Below are 20,252 nucleotides of genomic sequence, written 5' to 3'. Positions count from 1 at the left end.
GGTACTTTCATAGAAGTTCATGGCCAAAGAGTTCCACTGAATGCTGTGAAGTCTGGACCCAAATGAAATATTAATATTCACACTATGACACCATAAGCTAAGAGGGATGCTTTTCTTGGGATGAGATACAATTTGTCAGATGAGATGCTCAAAGTCCTGTTCTTAAAGAATTGCTGAAGGCAATATTCACAATAGCAAAGTCATGGAATCAACCTAAATGCCCATGAACAACAGACTGGATAAAGAAAATGCAGTACATATACACCACGGAATACTACGCAGCCATAAAAAAGAATGAACTTATATCCTTTGCAGCAACATGGATGGAACTAGAGGCCATTATTCTAAGTGAACTAACACAGGAACAGAAAGCCAAATACTGCGTATTCTCACTTAAGCCAAACATAAAGTACATATGGACACAAACAAGGGAAAAACAGACTCTGGGGCCTACTTGAGGTGGAGGGAGGCAGGAAGGTGAAGATCAAAAAGCTGCCTATCGGGTGTTATGCTTATTACCTGAGTGACAAAATAATCTGTACACCAAATCCCCTTGGCAGGCAATTTGCCTATGTAATAAACCTGCACATGTACCCCTTACCTAAAATAAAAGTAAAAAAAAAAGCTGAAGGAATTAGTTCTATTGATGGTGGAAAAGTGAAGACTTAAGTGGCAAATAACGGTTTGCATTAAACATTTGAAGGAATGCCATGTGGAGGAGTAATTAGGTATATTTCCTGTTGTTTTACAATCAATGAAAGGGAGGTAGATTTTAAAAAATTAATTAATTAATTTATTTATTTATTTTGAGACGGAGTCTCACTCTGTCATCCAGGCTGGAGTGCAATGGCATGGTCTTGGCTCACTGCAACCTCCACCTCCCCGGTACAAGCAATTATCCCACCTCAGCCTGCCAAGTAGCTGGGACTACAGACGCGTGCCACCACACCAGGCTAATTTTTGTATTTTTAGTAGAGACGGGGTTCACTATGTTGGCCAGGCTGGTCTGGAACTCCTGACCTCGTGATCCACCTGCCTCGGCCTCTCAAAGTGCTGGGATTACAGTCATGAGCCACCACGCCCAGCCAAAAAATTTATTCTTATTTTATGGCTCCAAGACAAATGCAAAGAGAAGTGGATTTGGATTCACAATAGAGAAGAATCGTCTACAAAGTGTGTCAAGAATGGAAAGTGCCATTGGGGTGGGAATCAAGGCCACTTTTCTAGAGGTCACTGGTAATATGTGCAAGGAGTCAATCTATGTGTAATATTTAGTGTTTTGCATGACTGTTGGCCTGGCTCATCTACTTCCAGGAATTTTTCCTGAATAAACAACTAGATGATTATTGAAGAGTTTGTAACAGTAAGGGATTTGAATTGGTTACTAAGTAAATACAAAGAAAAGAAAAAGAAATGTGAAAAACATTAACGAGAGCAAAGAGAGCTGGGAAAGAGAATGAACGCAATGGAACAGAAACTACAACTATAAGCACTGGGGTAAAAAAGAGTGTGAGACATTATTAGAAAATGGCCAGTCAAAATAAGGTTGAATGCAAGACACTGAGGCAATGGCCCAATTTTTTTGTTAATTAGATGAGAGAATTGTGATTGCTAAAATTAAACTTAGATTGAGGAACTCTGGTGAAGTGAGGTCAACAGAAATAGCTAATAGGTGGGAAATTACCTTAGTCACTTGAAACAGAAGAAACCTATTACTAATGGATATTAAATTATTTATAATATAAAGAAATACAGGCCAGACGCGGTGGCTCATGCCTGTAATCCCAGCACTTTGGGAGGCCGAAGAGGGCAGATCACGAGGTCAGGAGATCGAGACCGTCCTGGCTAACACGGTGAAACCCTGTCTCCACTAAAAATACAAAAAATTAGCCGGGTGTGGTGGCAGGCGCCTGTAGTCCCAGCTACTCGGGAGGCTGAGGCAGGATAATGGCGTGAACCTGGGAGGCAGAGCTTGCAGTGAGCCGAGATTGCGCCACTGCACTCCAGCCTGGGCGACAGAGCAAGACTCCGTCCCCCTCCAAAAAAAAAGAAATACAGCTGATTATTTAGTGTCATGCTACGTCCATAGAGGACTTCAGTATATAATATGAAGAAAGTGCTTGCTCTATGTATTAAATTATTTATAATATAAAGAAATACAGCTGATTATTTAGTATAACGCTACATCCATAGAGGACTTCAGTATGTAGTATGAAGAAGATGCTTGCTCTGTAAGTGTGCACTCTAGGCTAGATATTGACCCAGACATTTGTGATGTCTCCATCTGAAAATAACAAAAAGAGCTGAAAACCTCTGTAGATTATTATTTAAAATTAGAATATTTAAATTATTTTAAGATGCTAAGAATTACTTGCATTACTTTCTTCAAATTGAAGGATGTGCATAATATTTAGGAATTCTAACCAGGAAAAGAGTTTTAGCCTTTCATTGAAAATAACATTTATGGTATTATTCATAATGGTAAAAAGCTATTTAAAAATTCAAAAGACAATGAATAGAAATAGAAATGAATATTCTAGCCATGGTGTATTTACATACTATAATAACAATACATATTTTCATTAAATTATAGAGTATTATTGAAAATAATAAACATTTATCAAAGTGATACAAAATGATTTTTACCCTACCAGTTTAAGGAAACTCTTGGCATGTGCAATAGTTACTTCCCAATTGCCAAGTTCACGGTCAAGCTTTCCATTCCTTGTCTGACTGGACCACTCCTTGGTAGTTGACTTTGTTAAACTTTCCCTGTTTCTTGAAATCCTCTTCCTCTCCCTTTGCTCCCACACTTTTCTGGCCTATTTTTATGACCTTTCTTAATGCTTTTCCTATGATTCCTGCTGTGTAGCCCAGGAAGTTGGCTTGTGATGTCTCATCTTCTGACTTTACACATGCCCCAGTGTGACCTCATTCACTCTCAAACTCCTCTCAGCCTCCTATGTGATAACTCCCCAGTGCCCTTTTCCAGTTCTGATGTCTTCCAGAACTGCACAATCATAAATCCAGCTGCCTTCATTCCTCCCTCTTCCTCATCCATCCCACTCAATTCTTGACCAACTTGATACTCTCAAGATACAGTAGAAAGGTGTGTTTACTTCTCTCCATCTTTATTGCTTCAATCCTATTCCAAACACAATCATTTCTTATCTGGTTTACTATAATAACTTCCCAAATAGTATCTGAATAAATGAACATTTGCCTACGGGACATCTTCAACTGAATATGCTTCAGGCATATAAGATTCAGCAGGCTGAGAACAAAACCAACTTCTCCATCTAAATGTATTCTTTCTCCTACATTAATTGTCTCAATTGGAAGTATTGACAGGCACCCAATTTTTCAAACTATAAATTTTTCATCATTTTTACTTTTCTCTTTCTAGACACCTCAGTAGTTCAATCACTAAGTCCAGGTGATTCTATACTTAAAACATGTTTTTTCCTATTTAAAAAACTTTAACCATCAGTTCCCCTCTCCTCCCAGGTTGGTGAGAGCTCTTTGAGGGCAAGAGTCATGTCCTTTCAACTTTGTATTCCCAGCCTTTAACAGAGCCCTTAACCTGAAATATACTTAGTGCTCAGAAGTGTCTGAATTAAAAATTATATTATATACAACAAAAGGGAAACATATATATATACACTATATATACGTATTATATATACATATTATATATGTATTATATATACATATATAATACGTATATATATATGTGCACACACACACACACACATATATATATAATACCTGATTGCAAATGTGCAAGATGTATGCATTTACATGTATAGATACTGGAAGGGGATTTCAAATGACAAGAATAATTGGTGTTTTACTGTAAAGTTAAGAGACTGATAAAAATTTCAAATAAGAAGCAGCAAATATGTTACTCATAGGCAAAGGGGAATCTAGATCTAATAAACTAAAAAATTGTCTGGCATGAGATTCTTCTGCTCTAAAAAGCTTACTAAATGAGCTTTCACATGATAAACATTAGAGGGCATACCATCTCACAAGAAAGGAACACTCCTTTTAGATGACACTAAGAGTTAACACTTTAAATGTAAGAAGAAAAGTGGTGGATGAAGCTATTGAATGCTTGTTTCAAGAAGAGTGAACAATAGAACTTTCATGCTTCAGAGCTTTTTCCATACATGAGGTTATAGGTATATTTTAAGTGAGATGTTAGAGCAGGTGACAATTTTTAACATGGATTAAAAAATTAATTGCAACTCAAAAATTAACAATATTTAAGAGTGAATGACTGTATACTGCAGAGTATGTAAGTAAGTACACCATCTACAAGTGCTCTGATTTCAAATAGTGATTTGAATGGACATGCTGCCAAACTATTTTAGAAGAGTATTCTTTTAAAATAATCTAAAAAACTCAGAAATGGATGGTATTTTTATTTCATCACCATATACGTGAACTATCCAGGGACCAGTGCATATATACAATGATCTCATTTAGCTGATATGCACTAGATATATAATTTCACACATCTTTCACACCAAGTTTAAAAAAATGGTATTAAGTTTAAGAAATATCTTATGTTTTAGATAGTAGATTCTGTAGTAGGCAGATTATGGACTCCCCAAAGACGCCCATGTCTTAATCCATGGAACCTGTGAATGTTACCTTATATAGCAGAAGGGACTTCACAGATGTGAGTAATTTACTGGTCTTGAGATGGGGAGATTGTCATGCATTATCAAGTGGGCCCAATGTAATCACAAATAAGTAGAAGGAAAGTCAGAGAGAGAGATGTGGCCACAGACACAGATCAGGGTGATGCAATTGCTGGCTTTGGAGATGAAGGAAGGGGGCAGGAGTCAAGGAATGTAGGTGGCTTCTAGAAGCTTGAAAAGGCAAGAAAAGGGTATCTTCTCTAGAAACCTCCAGAAGGAACATAGCCCTACTGATGTTTTGATTGTAGCTCATTGAGACCCATTGTGGACTTGTAACCTGCAGAACTGTACGATAATAAATTTGCATTGTGGGCCAGGCACGGTGGCTCACGCCTGTAATCCCAGCACTTTGGGAGGCCGAGGTGGGTAGATCATGAGGTCAGGAGATCGAGACCGTCCTGGCTAACACGGTGAAACCCGTCTCTACTAAAAATGCAAAAAATTAGCCAGGCGTGGTGGTGGGCACCTGTAGTCCCAGCTACTTGGGAGGCTGAGGCAGGAGAATGGCATGAACCTGGGAGGCGGAGCTTGCAGTGAGCCGAGATTGTGCCACTGCACTCCAGCCTGGGCGACAGAGCGAGACTCTGTCTCAAAAAAAAAAAAAAAAAAAAATAAATAAATAAATAAATAAATAAAAAATAAAAATAAATTTGCATTGTATTAAGGCACTAAATTGGGGGCATTTTGTTATTGCAGCCATAGAAAGTTAATACAGATGCTGAAGGGTTTCATGTGCTCAAAACCCTGATAAGTGAAACTGTAATCTCTAACAGTAACTTTTGCAATGTCTCTTAAATCTGTTCTCTTGCTTCAGTTCACACTGCTACCACCGTGTTTTTTCAGGCATAATAATAATAGGATTTATTGAGGCATTATATAATGCCCCATTTCCAAGCATTGGTCTGCACCTTCCATAGTATTAACACAATTAATTCTTTTGACAACCCTGTATGATAGGTATTTTTATTATCTCCACATTACAGAGGAGGAGACCATGGCAGACAGACATGAAATATCTCACTCAATGTTGTATAACTGCTAAAACACAGGATTTGAACACAGCTTTCTGGTAGCAAAGCTATAATTTACTCTTCCCAGAATGAACTTCATGGCCCTTGAACTGCATGGCTGTCAATGAAGGTGAACGCCTCACTAATTTACCATCTATGTTGACTGTTGAATTATTGTGGCAGACAGAATTTTGGCTCCCATGATCTCCACCTCCTGGTGTCATGCCCTTGAATTTGTGACGTTTCATGGAAAAAGGGACTTTGCAGATGGAATTAAGTGATTTTCAGGTACTTGTTAGGCATGGGGGATATAGGGCTGAACTATTGAGAGATTAACAAATAATGAGAAAATGCTAAGAGAAATCTCTCCCGTTATACTCCCATAGAAATACTTTCAAGGCTTCAGAGATATGATATTTCAAATGAGGAAACGTCCTTATCCTCCATCCTTCCTTACTTACAATCCAGGTTTAAATTCTTTCTGTAAACTTCCCTATTCTTTGTTCAGATACCTTTATGCTTCTCCCTTTGCCGGTGTATTTAGTTATTTAATGTTCCACTGGACTATAAACTTTTTCAGAGTAGGAACTGTTTTAGAAGTCTTTGAATTCTCATTTCCTATCAACTTCGACGCTTATATAGAGAAGATCTTCATTTTTTGTTACTTGAATCGATTATTCAGGAAAAACTCCTTTACAAAAAATCCTATGACAGGGATTACATTGTTATAGGAGCTCCAAATTCCAATAGAGGATCTGTTCACTTCAGCTAATATTCATTCACAATAATAATTCTTTAAAAACTTTATATTCCTCAAATTATTCTACAGGCTTTCCTAATAAACTGTCATCATAAGGAAGAAGGAAAGCCATCAATTTTATGCTTTTAAGGAAAAAGCATATAATTTTTTAAATGTCATAATTTAAACTTGTTAGTGACTCCTTATTTCTTCTGGGGACATGATAAAGGCTAAGAACTTTTCTTCTAAGCAAGATGAACATCTCACCCACTCCCCTGACTTTTATATAATTTCAGGAGTTTGCTGATTGTGTAGAGTCCAATCTTGCACATCCTACAGGTCACACAGCCTCAGATAGAGAACACCTGAATTAGGTGGATGAGATGCCCTGCCCTTCTGCATTTGACTTTCTGCCCAGTGCCCCCACCCTGCCCTCTACCCCATCCAAAGGTCTTTTTGAGATAGGATTATTTCAGAAGTCAGTCAAATGTGCAATCTCATCAGTTCTGCTTCTGTGCTGCCCCAGCCTGACTGGTGACAACCCTGCTGATGTTCCAATCCTAAACATTATCTTCCTCTGACAGTCCACATTAGGGAATCCTGCCTCAATAAGCTTTTCCAATGGGCCTGCCACCAATGGCATTGTTCTGATTTGTTGGGCTGAAGTGATCTCTCTCTTTCCAGGCCTCAAAGATGGCGAAAGAGTGCCTGGTTTCAGAGAGCAATATGAAAAATGCAGCTATGGAAGTCTGGTGAGTAAACAAATGAAGCCAGACATTGACACTTGTAAATCAATCATGTTCATTTTTCAATGTGCATTGGAAAGGTTTGAGACTCACTTGTCTCAGCAAACAGGGTTCAATTAAACCAGTACCCTGGATAGTCCATAATGGACACTCCAAGGGCCTTTCTGGAAAGCCCTTTCCCTTTGGCCAAAGGCATAAGCAATGTGGGGTAGACAGGAGTCTTTTGGGTAACACGTAAACTGAACCTGTCGGAGGATGAGGGGCCCTGTCTGAACGGCACCAGCCAAGGGACTGGCTGTAGCAGATATGATGATGTATTGCCAACTTCCACATCCATTTGCGCCCAGATATTGCTCCTAGAGGTGTCAAAACATTGTAATTTACAAGTAAGTGTGAGGAGAAGAAAAGTTTTGCAGACACGTTTCTTAAATGAGGAAAAGAATCACAGATGAGGATTACTGTCCAAAAGAGAGCTTCAGCAACTACCGCCCAAAACTCAGCGTGAGAATGGAAATGTCACGTAAGGTGCTGCCTACTTGGCTAATGGTGAGGGAGGTACAAAACGCAGAGTAGGAGCCGACAGGCACGTGGAGGGGACAGCGCCAGGTGGGTGGGAAGATCCAGGGAGATAATGCACATGACGTGCCCAGCACAATGGCCAGCACATCATGAGTGACTAATAAAAGGTGGGTAAGAATCCCACCAAAACCCCAGGCCCATGTTAGTCCTCATGTTTCTAAGGGGAAGTGAGTTGTACTTATTGAAAGCTAGGTATGTTACATAATTGACTCCTCAAAACAACTCTACGAGGTAAGTATTTTTGCAAATGAAGAAAAAGAAGTTTTAATGGTGGAATGATTTATTTAATGCCACACTGTGAGGGCATGGAGGACAGGCATTCAAGCAGGGCAGCCCTCGCCCTCACTGGGCCTCCCTGCCCCGCTTTGGGCACACAGAAAACTACCAGGCAATTTGGACACCTCTAATCACTGGGACATCACCACAGGGTATTACCTTTTTATGGCAAAGCCCCAGTCTACTAGAAGTCAAGAGAGTAAAAAACAATTAGAGCAATGCCGTCCAATACAACTTTCTGTGATGACGGAAATGTTGATTGAGGGATTAATAAACAACAGGAAGCATGGTTACTGACCACTAGAAACGTAGCTACGGTGACTGAGAAACTGGATTTTTATTTTTTCAAACTTTAATTCATTGAAATTTACAGATCCACATGTGGCTAGTGGCTACCACGTGGGACAGCAGAGAACTAGACTACCTGATTTAAAAGGAACCCTAGGGCTCATTTGCCCTCATTTCACCAAATAGGGAAATGTCCTTTGCTTTATGCCTCATATGTTCATCCAGTTTCTCATAACACATTTTTAATAACAAGAAACTCTTCCTTTTACTTGGGATCTGATGCCTTTGTTAGACAAATCGTCCCAATCTAATAGCTACATCCTCAGGTGTTATAATCTGGAGATAAAGTTAAGTTTTGGTAATAAACCCGTTCATTATTCCCTGGGGTTATCTCCTAACTAGCTATCTCTGCTCTTTTCACACCTGGAAGCATTTAGGTCTCTGAGGGTGGCCCCAGAGGCATCTAAATTCTCCGGGTGCACAGTGTTGCTACTGCTATCCACAGCGTCCATGCCATTCCATCTTGCTGACTGGTACTGATGCTGAGTGCATGGATGTGATGTGAATCTGAGGGTATTTTCCTCACAACGGTGCAGTGCTGCTTGCTAGGTTTCTTCCCCAGGGCCTGGTCAGCCCCACCACCTCTGCAGCCAGCTGCCTGGTGGCTGGGCTCAGGAGCCTGCAACCTCCCAGGCCCCTCTAGGAAGCAGCTCCCTGCTCTTTTCCTATCCTCATACCATTGGTTCCCCTGAGAAATGCTGCCCAGAGGTTAAATTGCTTGGGCCTGGCCTCCAGGCTAGACCATATCTTCCATCTTTGGGCAACTTGGGTACCTTAGAAAATAAAATCCTGTATTATCTTGTCAACTAGGAATAAATTCTGTTCTCCATTTGCTTATTTCTACCAGCTGAGTGGTCAGCTACCCATCTGGTCTTTTCCCTCCTGCTTTTATCTAGCCACTGCCCCCAGAGTTCAGTCTGGGTCAAACAAGTGCTAAAGAAATCTTGGTTGAATAAAAGACTCAGGGAGAATGACAGTATTATAAAATCATTTAACAGAATTTTTCATTATATGCTTGTGGACAGAAAATGTGAGGGGAATACATGTTACAACAAGTAGAATCAAGGTGGGTTGAAGCGAAGAAATGCAACGCTTAGTTCTATTCATCTATTAATCTAATAACGCCTTCAAAAACATAAATGAGATCAAATTGGCATGGTTTAATTTTAGGGAATTATTTTACTTCTCAGTTCCTTAGAAGTCCCTGCTAAGTGAATAATTAATATTTCATTCTTATGCATGGCGATATGTTATAAAACATTGAACCAAAAGGAACTGGAGGCTTTTAAACATGCCATATTAGGACTAACCATTATTTTAAATTAACTTCATCTGGGCTTAAACAAAGAGGGGAGAGCATTAAGCAAGAGTTTGCTATAGAACACTGAACTATCTGCAGTGTGATACATGTACATGAGGAAATACCCAAAACCAGCTAAGAAGAAGGATTATGAAGACTACATTGACTTTGACTTCTAAGTTCATTATTGAGAATGGCACCTTTATTCTGATAGACTTCCGAAGTGTTACTATTCTGCATTGTTGTCTGTTATAAGGATTTAATATAAACTCTACTGATATTCTCTAACAGCACCGTTTATGCAGGATACCTGCAGCCACCTCTAAGGTGGCACATGTAACTGTTCCACCTTGGATAGTATATGACTCACTAATTCAATTTTACTTTGATGGGTAATTACGCAACATTCTAAGGGTAGATCTTTAGAGAAACATATCTTTTCCTTCAAACTTGGACTAGTAATTTAACAAATAGTAAAATGGGTAAATCTCCCAAACACTTAGTTAACACTCTGGGATATATGAGGCTCATGTACCAAGCAGAATTCTGGTTCACAGTAGGCTGAGAGATAACCATCTGGTCTCCCAAAAAGTAAGGACAGACAAAATATAAAATCACACTGACTTATCTCTGTAAGTCTGGGTTTTGGGTTTGGGTTTAATTTAATTGGGTTTGAAGACTCCCAGTTTACTTCCTAATCATTTCAGAAGCAGACATTCCAAAATTAAATTAAGCAAAGAATATTAAATGGGCAGACAGTGCATATTTGTCCATAAGAACCTTACAGTGTTATTAACAATGTTATAACTACAATTAGGCTGGCAGTCTCATGGGGTCAGTAGTATTGTTTCTTGTTGAAACAGACAAGCAAATAAACACAAGGAGCCTTGAGTAAAGGTTCTTTCATAGGTTGAGATATACATTTCCACTGACATGAAATAATGTCCTATTACAACCTTTTTATATACCTCACTTTGCAAATCAACCTCATATATTACTTGTTTTCAAACATGACTACTTTCCAAACTAGATTTAGTTTTACACCTAATCATAGAAGTAGAACCTGTTTTTTAAACCATAATTATTCATTTTTAATTGTTATTAAAAGAAATTCTCATTTAAAAATCCTTCAAGAGAAGACCAAAGGAAATATTTACAAAGCAGAGGCATCACGTTATGGTGGAAAGTGAACAGATTGTGGAATCAGACAGGCCAGGGTTTAAATCTCAGTTTTGTCACTTACTAGCAGAATAATCTTGAGCAAATTTAATACCCTCCTTTTCATATAAAACAGGGGTCAGAACGGCTACCCCAGAAACTTCCAGAAATAAAGACAATGTAATAAGAACAATGTATGGTAAACACAAGTCCATAGAACCTTCTTAGTAAGTTATAGTTCTTCTTACTCTCCTTCTTCTTCCCTTTACCCCATCTTCATCTTATTCTTAGTCATTGTCACATAAAAGTGGATCCAGCATGGGATGGAGATGAAAAGATGTTCAGTATGGTGCTGTGGAAAGAGCACTAGCCTGGGAGTCAAGGGGCCTGTGTGTTCCTAAAAAAGTCAATTCCTCTTTTTTTGGGTCACAGCTGGAGAAAAGGTATGAAGGTAACATAAGAATTTGTCTATCAGAGCTTAAAGCCCAAAAGTGATTTTGTAGTCTGAGTCAATCAGGAACTCTTGGAGTCCCAGGATCAATTGTTGTCTTTTTAATGAAGGGCAGGGCACCAGGGCTGCAGCCTCGACAGCTGCTGCTGCTAATACAACCTACCACACTGGGGACGGATAACTTTCGAAGCTCAGAATACAGATCCCAATTTTTGGGGGGGAACTTATCAGAGTTTTCCGATTGATCTCATTTATTAAGAGTGGGCTTATTAAGAACAGATACAGAAATTTCCCTCCTGGATCATTAAACTCTTTCTTAGACAGCTTAGATTGATTAATAGGGAAGGAATGGGCAGTAGTTTTCAAATTGTAGAAAGCCCAGGTACAGGGTGGGGTGGGGTGGCTTGGGGAGAGAATTTAGATTTGAAACCTCCTGTTCTTGCGTCCATGTGAGTAGTGCTGTTTTAAATTGTTTTACATGTTTTGCTTTATTTGAACACAGACTTTGGTGGTTAAAAAGTACAAAATGCACTGGGCTAAGTGATACTTTGAGTTGTTCCAGACACCTGCTTCTATTGATGGTGTGTGTTCTTGGAAAATTCATAAAGAAAGGCATAATGAGATGCTCTTTCTAGAAACTTTAGCAATAGACAGGGCGTAGGCCACAGCAAATTAGATCCAGCCACCAGAGTGGAAAGGGCAGGGGCTGGGACTGGAAGGAAATGTCTTGAATATCCATCAAGTGTGGAATTAGTGTTATTTTTTATTTTATTTCTATTTTTTTTTTGAGACAAAGTCTTGCTGTGTCACCCAGGATGGAGTGCAGTGGTGCTATCTTGGATCACTGTAACCTCTGCTTCGCGGGTTCAAGCAATTCTCCTGCCTCAGCTTCCCAGTACCTGGGAACTACAGGCACATGCCACCACACCCGGCTAATTTTTTTGTATCTTTAGTAGAGACAGGGTTTCACTATGTTGGCCATGCTGGTCTTGAACTCCTGACCTTGTGATCCGCCCGCCTTGGCCTCCCAAAGTGCTGGGATTACAGGTGTGAGCCACTGCGCCCAGCCAGAATCAGTGTTATTAACACTGTGAGTAACAGTGTGGGTAACATCAAGATAACCTGAAAATAAGAGGAGCTCAGGAAGACTTTTGAGTGCCACTGCTTTTCCCCACCTCTCTCCACAACCCAGGGCCATGGAAATGCCACTTAGCCTCTCCAGATCTCAGTTGTCTCATTGTAAACTGACAATCTTGGACTAGGATTCCCTTCCAAATTATGTAATAAAATAGCTGCATAAAAGGAAAGGGAAAAGAAGTGAGAGAAGGGAGTACTGGGGAGGGGAAAGTATTGCTGAGCTCAGCTCTCTTGCTAAAGAGGGTTCACGGGGTGGGGAAGGAAGGAGGAGGGGATGAAATTAACCACTGGTATGGGTTTCTAAGGCTTGTGTCAGTAAGATCAGTGAACGAAGAAATTAAGGTCCTGCCTAGCATGGGCACAGTGTTCCAGGAGTGTCATGCCCCACTCTGGGGGCTCTGTGATGTGGACCATGGGTGGGGCCTTGGAGGCAAAAGAGAAGGGCTGTTGGGAGGAGAAATGGGGATGGGGAAAATCATTTCAAATTTCCCATGATGGAAAGGCTACAGGAATTGGTTATCTAGATTTACAAATAGAATCTAATAAATAAAACTTGTTTTTTTTATTTTTTATTTTTATAGCAGTGTGAAAGTCAAAGTACATGTTTTTAAAGAAGCATGAAAGTTCAGATGAGACACACTTGATGGCTTGTTCAGTTCATGAGATCTTCTGGCATGAAATAAAATGTTTCTTTTTCCATGCAGTGATTGCGTAACTCAAATATGGCAAAGCAACCTACACGATAATTTTCGGCCTGTGGATTTGATTTTTCATAAGCCTCACCACACACCCCTCACAGAAAGCTCTTGTTTCTAGTGGATTCGTTTCACCTCCTTTGTGAAAGCCTTAGAGAGAAGGCAGTAAGCAGGGAAAATCAGCTATTTATAGGCGTTTTTGACTAAAAGTGTCTGCTCAGCGTGCCATGGAATACTTCCAAGAGGTGGGAGAACAGGAAACGATCTAAAATCAACTAGAAGGCTGGAGGAGTGTTATGGGGGAATGATTTTGCAGGGGAGTCATTTTCAGAAAGCTCAGGTTTCATTTGCAAACAAATGACAGTTAGTTTCACTGACACCCCTTGAGTTACAGATAAGCCTTTGAAACTTTTGCTAGTTAAGGAGAGAAGACAAAGACATAAAATTTCTAAGGATTACAGGTAGGGTCCCTTTAAAGGACTTTAAAAGGAAAAGTCCTGTAGAAAGTCCTCTCTCCCTACTTATTTACTGCCTAAGGGGATGCTAGCCAGATGGACGTCCACAGAGGAGCTTAGACTGGCAGGTGGCATTCAGAGTGTAAACTGCAGGTCCCGGGATGGCCTACAGAGTCTTATAGTGTCCACAGGATGATCTCTATCATCACTAATTTCCACTTTTATAACCAAAAATGGCAAGCCTATTTGGTCAGGTTTTCATAATTAAGAGATATAATTTCATTAAATGTATTAAACCTTTCCTGTGAATTCTGAATGGTTTTGTTTTCATTGTTTTGATGACATTGGAGAAGCAGGCGAGGTAGAATTTAGACTGCCCAAAGTCACAGGGCTTGCAGAAGAAGTTTGAACTTCCGACGGTTCTGTGGAGAAGAGGTCATGAGAGAGATCTGGCTTCAGTGTGTACTTGCTCTTTTCAATTTCTATAACATTAGAAGAATGATATACCTGGCTTAGGGACTTTGGGCACGAGCAAAGAAGAGTGATGGCCAAGGACATTTGGTCATCTTCTATCAATGGTGGAAAAGCACCACGGAGGAAACACTCCACAGAGAACCTGGTTCTCCTAAGCCAATTAAAGAGGTGATGATGGTGGATAGAGTTCCCTTGTAGACACCTCCTATGACTGTTATTACTAATTAAGCTTGTCCTGTTGACTTACCAGAGCTGTCTGGAATAAGGCAGCAGGAGCTTGACAGACTTAACGTATGAAAACAAAAGCAAGTGTGTATTGTGTGGTTTTTTTTTTTTCTGTATGAATACACTAAAGCTTGAAGAAGCCAGAATTATATTCCATCAGCCAATATCAAGCCATGGGAAAACCTGATCCACTGAGGTTGAGCTATCAAAAGATTAATCCAGGCTGGTGCAGTGGCTCACAACTGTAATCTCAGCACTTCGAGAGGCCGAGGTGGGAAGATCCCTTGAGGCCAAAAGTTTAAGACCATCCTAGGCAACATAGCGAAACCCCGTCTCTACATAAAAAATTAGTCTGGCACGGTGACCTGAGTCTGTAGTCCCAGCTACGCTGGAGGCTGAGGTGGGAGTGTCGCTTGAGCCCAGGAGGTCAAGGCTACAGTAAGCCATGATCACACCACTGGACTCCAGCCTGGGTGACAAAGGGAAACACTGTCTTTCAAAAAAGAAAAGAAAAAAAGATTGACTGTGATACTTTCGACTTCAGACAAAAGCTTTCTGCGTTTAGTCGGCACACAAGACAGTGAAATTTTACACCTACACTGTAATTAAGACCTACTGTCATCCCACATTGGAAAGGGCTTTTCTTTACCACAGAATCAGACAAGTTAATCCCAATGCCAGCTTAATAAAAACTAGATGAAGTGAAATATAAAGGAAAAAGTGGTATGGTACATGAAACATGGGAAAGAGATAAAGCTTGTTAATGTTTGAGGATCTATAAACTTGGAATATTTTCTCACTGTATTTTTCATTTATTTCTCAAATTTGAAGTTACATTTGTTTCTAAGACCTGAAGCAAACACAGTCATATCATCATGCCCATTTTACAGATGTAGAAATAGAAGTACTAAGTAGAGCCCGAAGTCATGTAGCAAGCCAGCATCAATAAAGCTTGCAGTCAGAGCTCCTGAATCCCATATTTTCATCTATTAGGCTCTACTGCCCCCTTCAGTAAATACAATGAGAAATTAAGCCTTACAGTTCCCTAGAATTGGGTTACTTAAAATGCAGTTCTGGGATTGATCACTGTCAGAATCATCCCATATCTATGAAATTGGAATCTCTTGGGTGGATGCCAGAGATCCTCATTTTATAGACACTCTCAAGGTGATTCTTGTGCACATGAAATTAAGGAAGCTTTACCTCTAAATATTCAATGATAGAGCAAGTGGCCATACATATATATGATTCTCTATAGGCATACATGTGATATTATTGTGCCCATATGTACCCATATTGATTCCACTTTACAATATTTCATGTAGCATTTCCAATTTTAGAGATAAATCCTTTCCAATCACTTACTTTTACATGTAGGGGGCAATAACTAAGACATTAGCTCGTAGCTTTTAGCGTATGTGTCCTGCACACTATTCCTCTCAGATTTGCTGCAGTTGCTCCCATTTAATATATTTGGTCCCATGGTCCCATTGTTCCAATACGTAATTCCTACCTGTCACACCATACATATTTTATATATAAATACATCTATCTATCTATCTATCTATCTATCTATCTATCTATCTATCTAATAAAGTTTGGCCTTTGCAAATATGGTAACAGCTATGTTAATTTTTATCCTGGAGAAGTAAGATGAGGGATGCTGATTTCAAAGGAGTGGAAGATGCTGGAAGGATGCATGCTGTCTTCAAAGTCTAACCAGGGCTCTGAGCAAATTCCCTAAAGATCACATATCCTAATGTGTTCTGCTCTATGCATCCTCCTTTGCTACGTGGTTTACCATGATGCAGGGAAAACTCATCCATAAAAGGAGGAACATACCAATTTCTTTTCTTTGGAAGTTAAAATAAATAATTGCAGGCATTATTTAGTTAATCTTTGCCTCTTCTGAGACTTTTGAGTCACAAACTTGCTTCAACTCTAACTTTCAGATAATGTCGCTTCTCCCTTTGCTTCCCTGTGCCTTGGCCCCATTGCCTTAAAAGGATGTTATGAGAATGGATAATAGAATATGTACAACATAATGGGAACAGAACAGCACTGGTAGCCAGGCAGTGAGCCTGCGAGTGCCAGGTTCCACTGACAAGATGACTGATTTCATCGAGGTATTTCCTTAGGATTTTTCTCTTTTCAAAAAACTAAATTGGACTAAATAATTTCAAAGCCTTCTTTTATAAGGAGATTATTAGATGAAAAATAGATAGGAAGATACAATGTCTGCATTGCAGGGAGATTAGTGTGAATGGGAAGCTGCACCAGATGACCTTCTGATCAGGAGGTTCTACTACTCTAAAATTGTCATTTTAAGGGGAAAAAAACCCAACTCTGCCTGGTCCTTTAATTATGTATCTTATGATTTTAGAGTCGCAGAGAATTAAATCAGGGAGGAGTTAGACAATCTTGCAAGCGTATATTAAATTGTGGTTAAAAAAATTAAGGAGAGCAAAAGTCATTTATTTTATGATTGTTGGATTCTCCCTTATTAAGGGGACTAACACCTCTTTATTCTTACACCAGAGAAGCAGGACATCCCTAACTAGTCTACACGAATGGTCCAAGGCGAAGTTCAATATAATCACTGGAAAAGCACAGTAATGAATTTTCCAACGTCTATGAAAAATCTGTTTCTCCACTTCATAGTCATACCTCTTCCATGGACTTTGTGAAATGGCACTCTTAAAATGGATCTGAGTTCATGAATCAGAGATCAAAAACAGCATGTGTATAAATGCATATTTTAGAAGTATTGTTGCAGGGATACCTATGCAGATAGAAGGTGTATATATAAACCTGCACACATGCACCTGGCATGCAGTAACCGCAGGCTCACATAATTCTGCTTCATAGACAGTTCTGTGATATCACAAGCCTGATTTTTGTGGGAAGTTTCCTAATTCTGTGAAACAATTAGTAGAAACTCCAGTTGACAGAGAACAGTGACCTAATATACACAAAAAGACCTACATATCCAGAAAATTCATTGTATATCTTAGAAATGGGAAAAAAGCAGGCATATTGCTAGACTTTAGCAAATGAAACAAAAAGTTTTTAATGAGAGTCCTAAATATTCCTACATTTAAAAGATCAGGGAATCAGAAGAGGTCTTTCTTTAATCATGTGAGTGCTCTCCAAGACAAAAAAAAAAAAAAAAAAAAAAAAAAAATTAAAAACAAGAATTTGGTCAAAAGTAACAGTAAGAGTAAATGTTATGCCTTTCTTTACACAATATTTTCTCCTTTATCTCTTTGTAACAGTAATTAATTGATTCTTTATATCATTACCTTTTAGTTTATAAACATAGAGGACTGGGTTGAATATAAATAAATCAGTCACTGAAAAAAAATAATGCAATTCCCTATTGTGGTTTTAATTTAAGAATTTGAAAAAACACTTAAATATGAATTTACCAAAATAATGTGAAAAAAGATTCTCCCTGTGTGATAACCCACTAAGACAGATTGTTGCCTTTGAACCTAAACCCAAAGTGGTGGAAAACATAATCTAATTACAAATTAAAGTCAGCTTGGCAATATTGCATATATTTTTTAGCAGTTCCTAAAAAACCTGACACAAAAGAGCAATGTGTTCTACCATTCACAAATCACTGTGTAAAATTGTGTAATGCCATGATCTCATGTGGGCTAGAGACTGTGGGTATAGTTCTCTTAAAGAATGGTGAATGATTACCTTGATTTACTGTCTTTAATTTGCAATCAAGCAAACTGTCTTCTGAGGAGAATGGAAAAAGGGGAAATGAAATCTACTGGCCACTGAGAGATCCAAGGCTAGTTTTTCTCTTTCACTCTTTGCTAACTAATGCTATGCCTTTAATTAGTAGATTGGAATTCTGTGAGATCAGAAAGTGTGTGTTACAGGCAGAAACCTCTGACTGTGGCTAACCAAGCACTTTGGTGTTGCCGAAAATGTCTTTAGAAAACAATGAAACTGGAGGCCAAGAATAATAAAGTTTCTTTAATAACTTCCAAGAAGGCTTTCCTATATATTTTTGATTTTCCCTTTACTACCACTGAGTCTTTCTGGACTGCTGCTTTCTCACAATGTTTTGTCAATTTTTTTTCCCTTTATTAATTGGACCTGACAATAGTGAGAATAAAAGAGAATCAGAGAGAGAGAATTAACAGAATTCTGCTGCTGATCACTGATTCCACATCCAAAGTTAGCACCAGGCAGGAGCAATCTCATCTTTTTATGAATGAAGAGGGGCATCTCTACCAAGATCAGTGAAAAACAGGGAGAAGATTGTGCAAACCCAATAGGAAATCCATTCAGGAACCCTGACATTCACTTGCTGGATTATTAGGGCAATTTAAATTAAAAATAAAGAAAATCATCAATGAATGTGGTGGATGGGATTTCAGAAAAAGGCAGCAAAGAAACATCCCAGTAGCCAAAGTCATTAGCAGAACTGTTCAGCACTTTCATAAATTGCATGTAAAGTAGTTTTAACTGAATTGGGAGACTTAAAATTGTTCTAACACAAGAGGGAGGAAAACTCAGCCAGGGAAAGAAAACTCCCACTGGGCAAAGATGGAAATAATCTTGAACCGATTATTGAAAAAAAAATTTTACCTGTATTTAAAAGATCCTGGATTCATGCTTATGAATGCTTCCTCAATGATCTTGTGTGGTGCCTTATTTAAGCAGACCCCCACCCCCAAAAAGAGCAATCATCATAAATGTTAATTTTGCAAAGGAACAGTAGCTATTCAGAATCCTGGTCCTGGAAAACAACCGATCATATTTCAATCACCAGCCATATAATATCCTCTAAGAGCACCTAGCAGATCTAAGGAGATCATGTGTCAATTAAAGATTTTATAAAGCCCTTGTGGAGACACAGATTTGTAGATATCTGATGTCTCCACCTGCTTTTTTACTATCTGTGCATACATTAATTTGTCAGCTCTTCCAGTCTTTCTAGCCATTATTTAGAGGAGAAATAAAATCACAAATACTACCCCTTCCTTTCCCTACCACAAAAACCATCCAAATCAACACCACACTATTATCAAATACAAAGTAATAAAAGAGTTATACCCAAACCTGGTCAGTCCTTCCATTTCTTGAAACTTGCACACAAACTGAAGAAACCCACTCAGCCTTAAAAAGGTCGATCATTTTGCTTTCCTAAAATTTCATCTCTGGGAGTGCTTTCCTTCTCGGTCTGTCTTGCTCTCTCTCTCGCTCCCTCTGTCTCTCTCTCTCCACTTCTACCGCGGAGAGAGCGTTTTGTTTCCCTTTTCCTGTTTCTACGGCTGAATGAATGCAAAATACACTGTTTGAAGGGATTTTTCTTTTAGGTTAACAGTTGGAAATCTAAAATCTTGCTCTTCTGAATGGCTTTATATGTCAGTCACTCAACATACAACATTTACATAAAGAGGCATAAACACAACCAAGAATTCTGCTTTTTAAAAGCAAAAACAAAAGAACAACAAAAACCACCTTTTATTCTATCTCTGAACCTCTTCCTATTTTATTTATTTAACTATTAAGCACTTACCCTGAGATGTGCCATAAATGCTTTATTCCAAATGTATAAGAGCCAACCACATCTCAACTGAGAATTAAACAGTTTTAATGTCTTCAAATCCATGTTCCTGCTCCCAGCCCTAATACAGACAGTCACTGGCAGCGGTACAATAGTTCTAAACAGCAGACATCTGATTCTTGACATTTAAAAATAACAATATTGGAAAAAAAAGGAGTCCCTTTTTTTATTAACTGCAGACAGCTTGTGAGTGAGCACTTATCACTCATAATACAATTGACCGTATTAACTGGGACTTGCAACGATTTCAAGCTACAGTATTTGATTCCTAAGTCAATGTCAGGCAGAGGCTGAATACTTACAGACTTCTCATTTTCTATAGAATCATGGCAATGGCCTAAATTAAGCGAATTCTAA

The 20,252-nt window shown here is 38.9% G+C and overlaps 1 protein-coding gene across 26 annotated transcripts in view; it reads right to left on the bottom strand.

The window, feature by feature from the left end:
• Nucleotides 1–20,252, bottom strand: part of DLGAP1 (DLG associated protein 1) — a 961,850-nt gene that overhangs the window by 360,578 nt on the left and 581,020 nt on the right. For 5 of the 26 annotated variants that reach the window (XM_055102772.2, XM_008971166.4, XM_055102773.2 and 2 more), the window contains exon 1: nucleotides 19,848–19,995. The exons of 14 other annotated variants lie outside the window; for them this stretch is intronic. In XM_055102772.2, the coding sequence (XP_054958747.1) occupies nucleotides 19,848–19,940 (93 nt within the window). In that variant the 5' untranslated portion in view covers nucleotides 19,941–19,995. Of the gene's footprint in view, nucleotides 1–19,381; nucleotides 19,563–19,847; nucleotides 19,996–20,252 lie in introns of those variants that run through there. 7 more of the 26 variants (XM_008971164.5, XM_055102777.2, XM_008971167.5 and 4 more) reach the window with 4 other exon arrangements.

This window comes from Pan paniscus, chromosome 17 (assembly GCF_029289425.2).
Source record: "Pan paniscus chromosome 17, NHGRI_mPanPan1-v2.0_pri, whole genome shotgun sequence".
NCBI classification, from domain to species: Eukaryota; Metazoa; Chordata; class Mammalia; order Primates; family Hominidae; genus Pan; species Pan paniscus.
The sequence above is the reverse complement of the archived record's forward strand: the minus strand, read 5'-3'. Positions and strand labels throughout refer to the sequence as shown.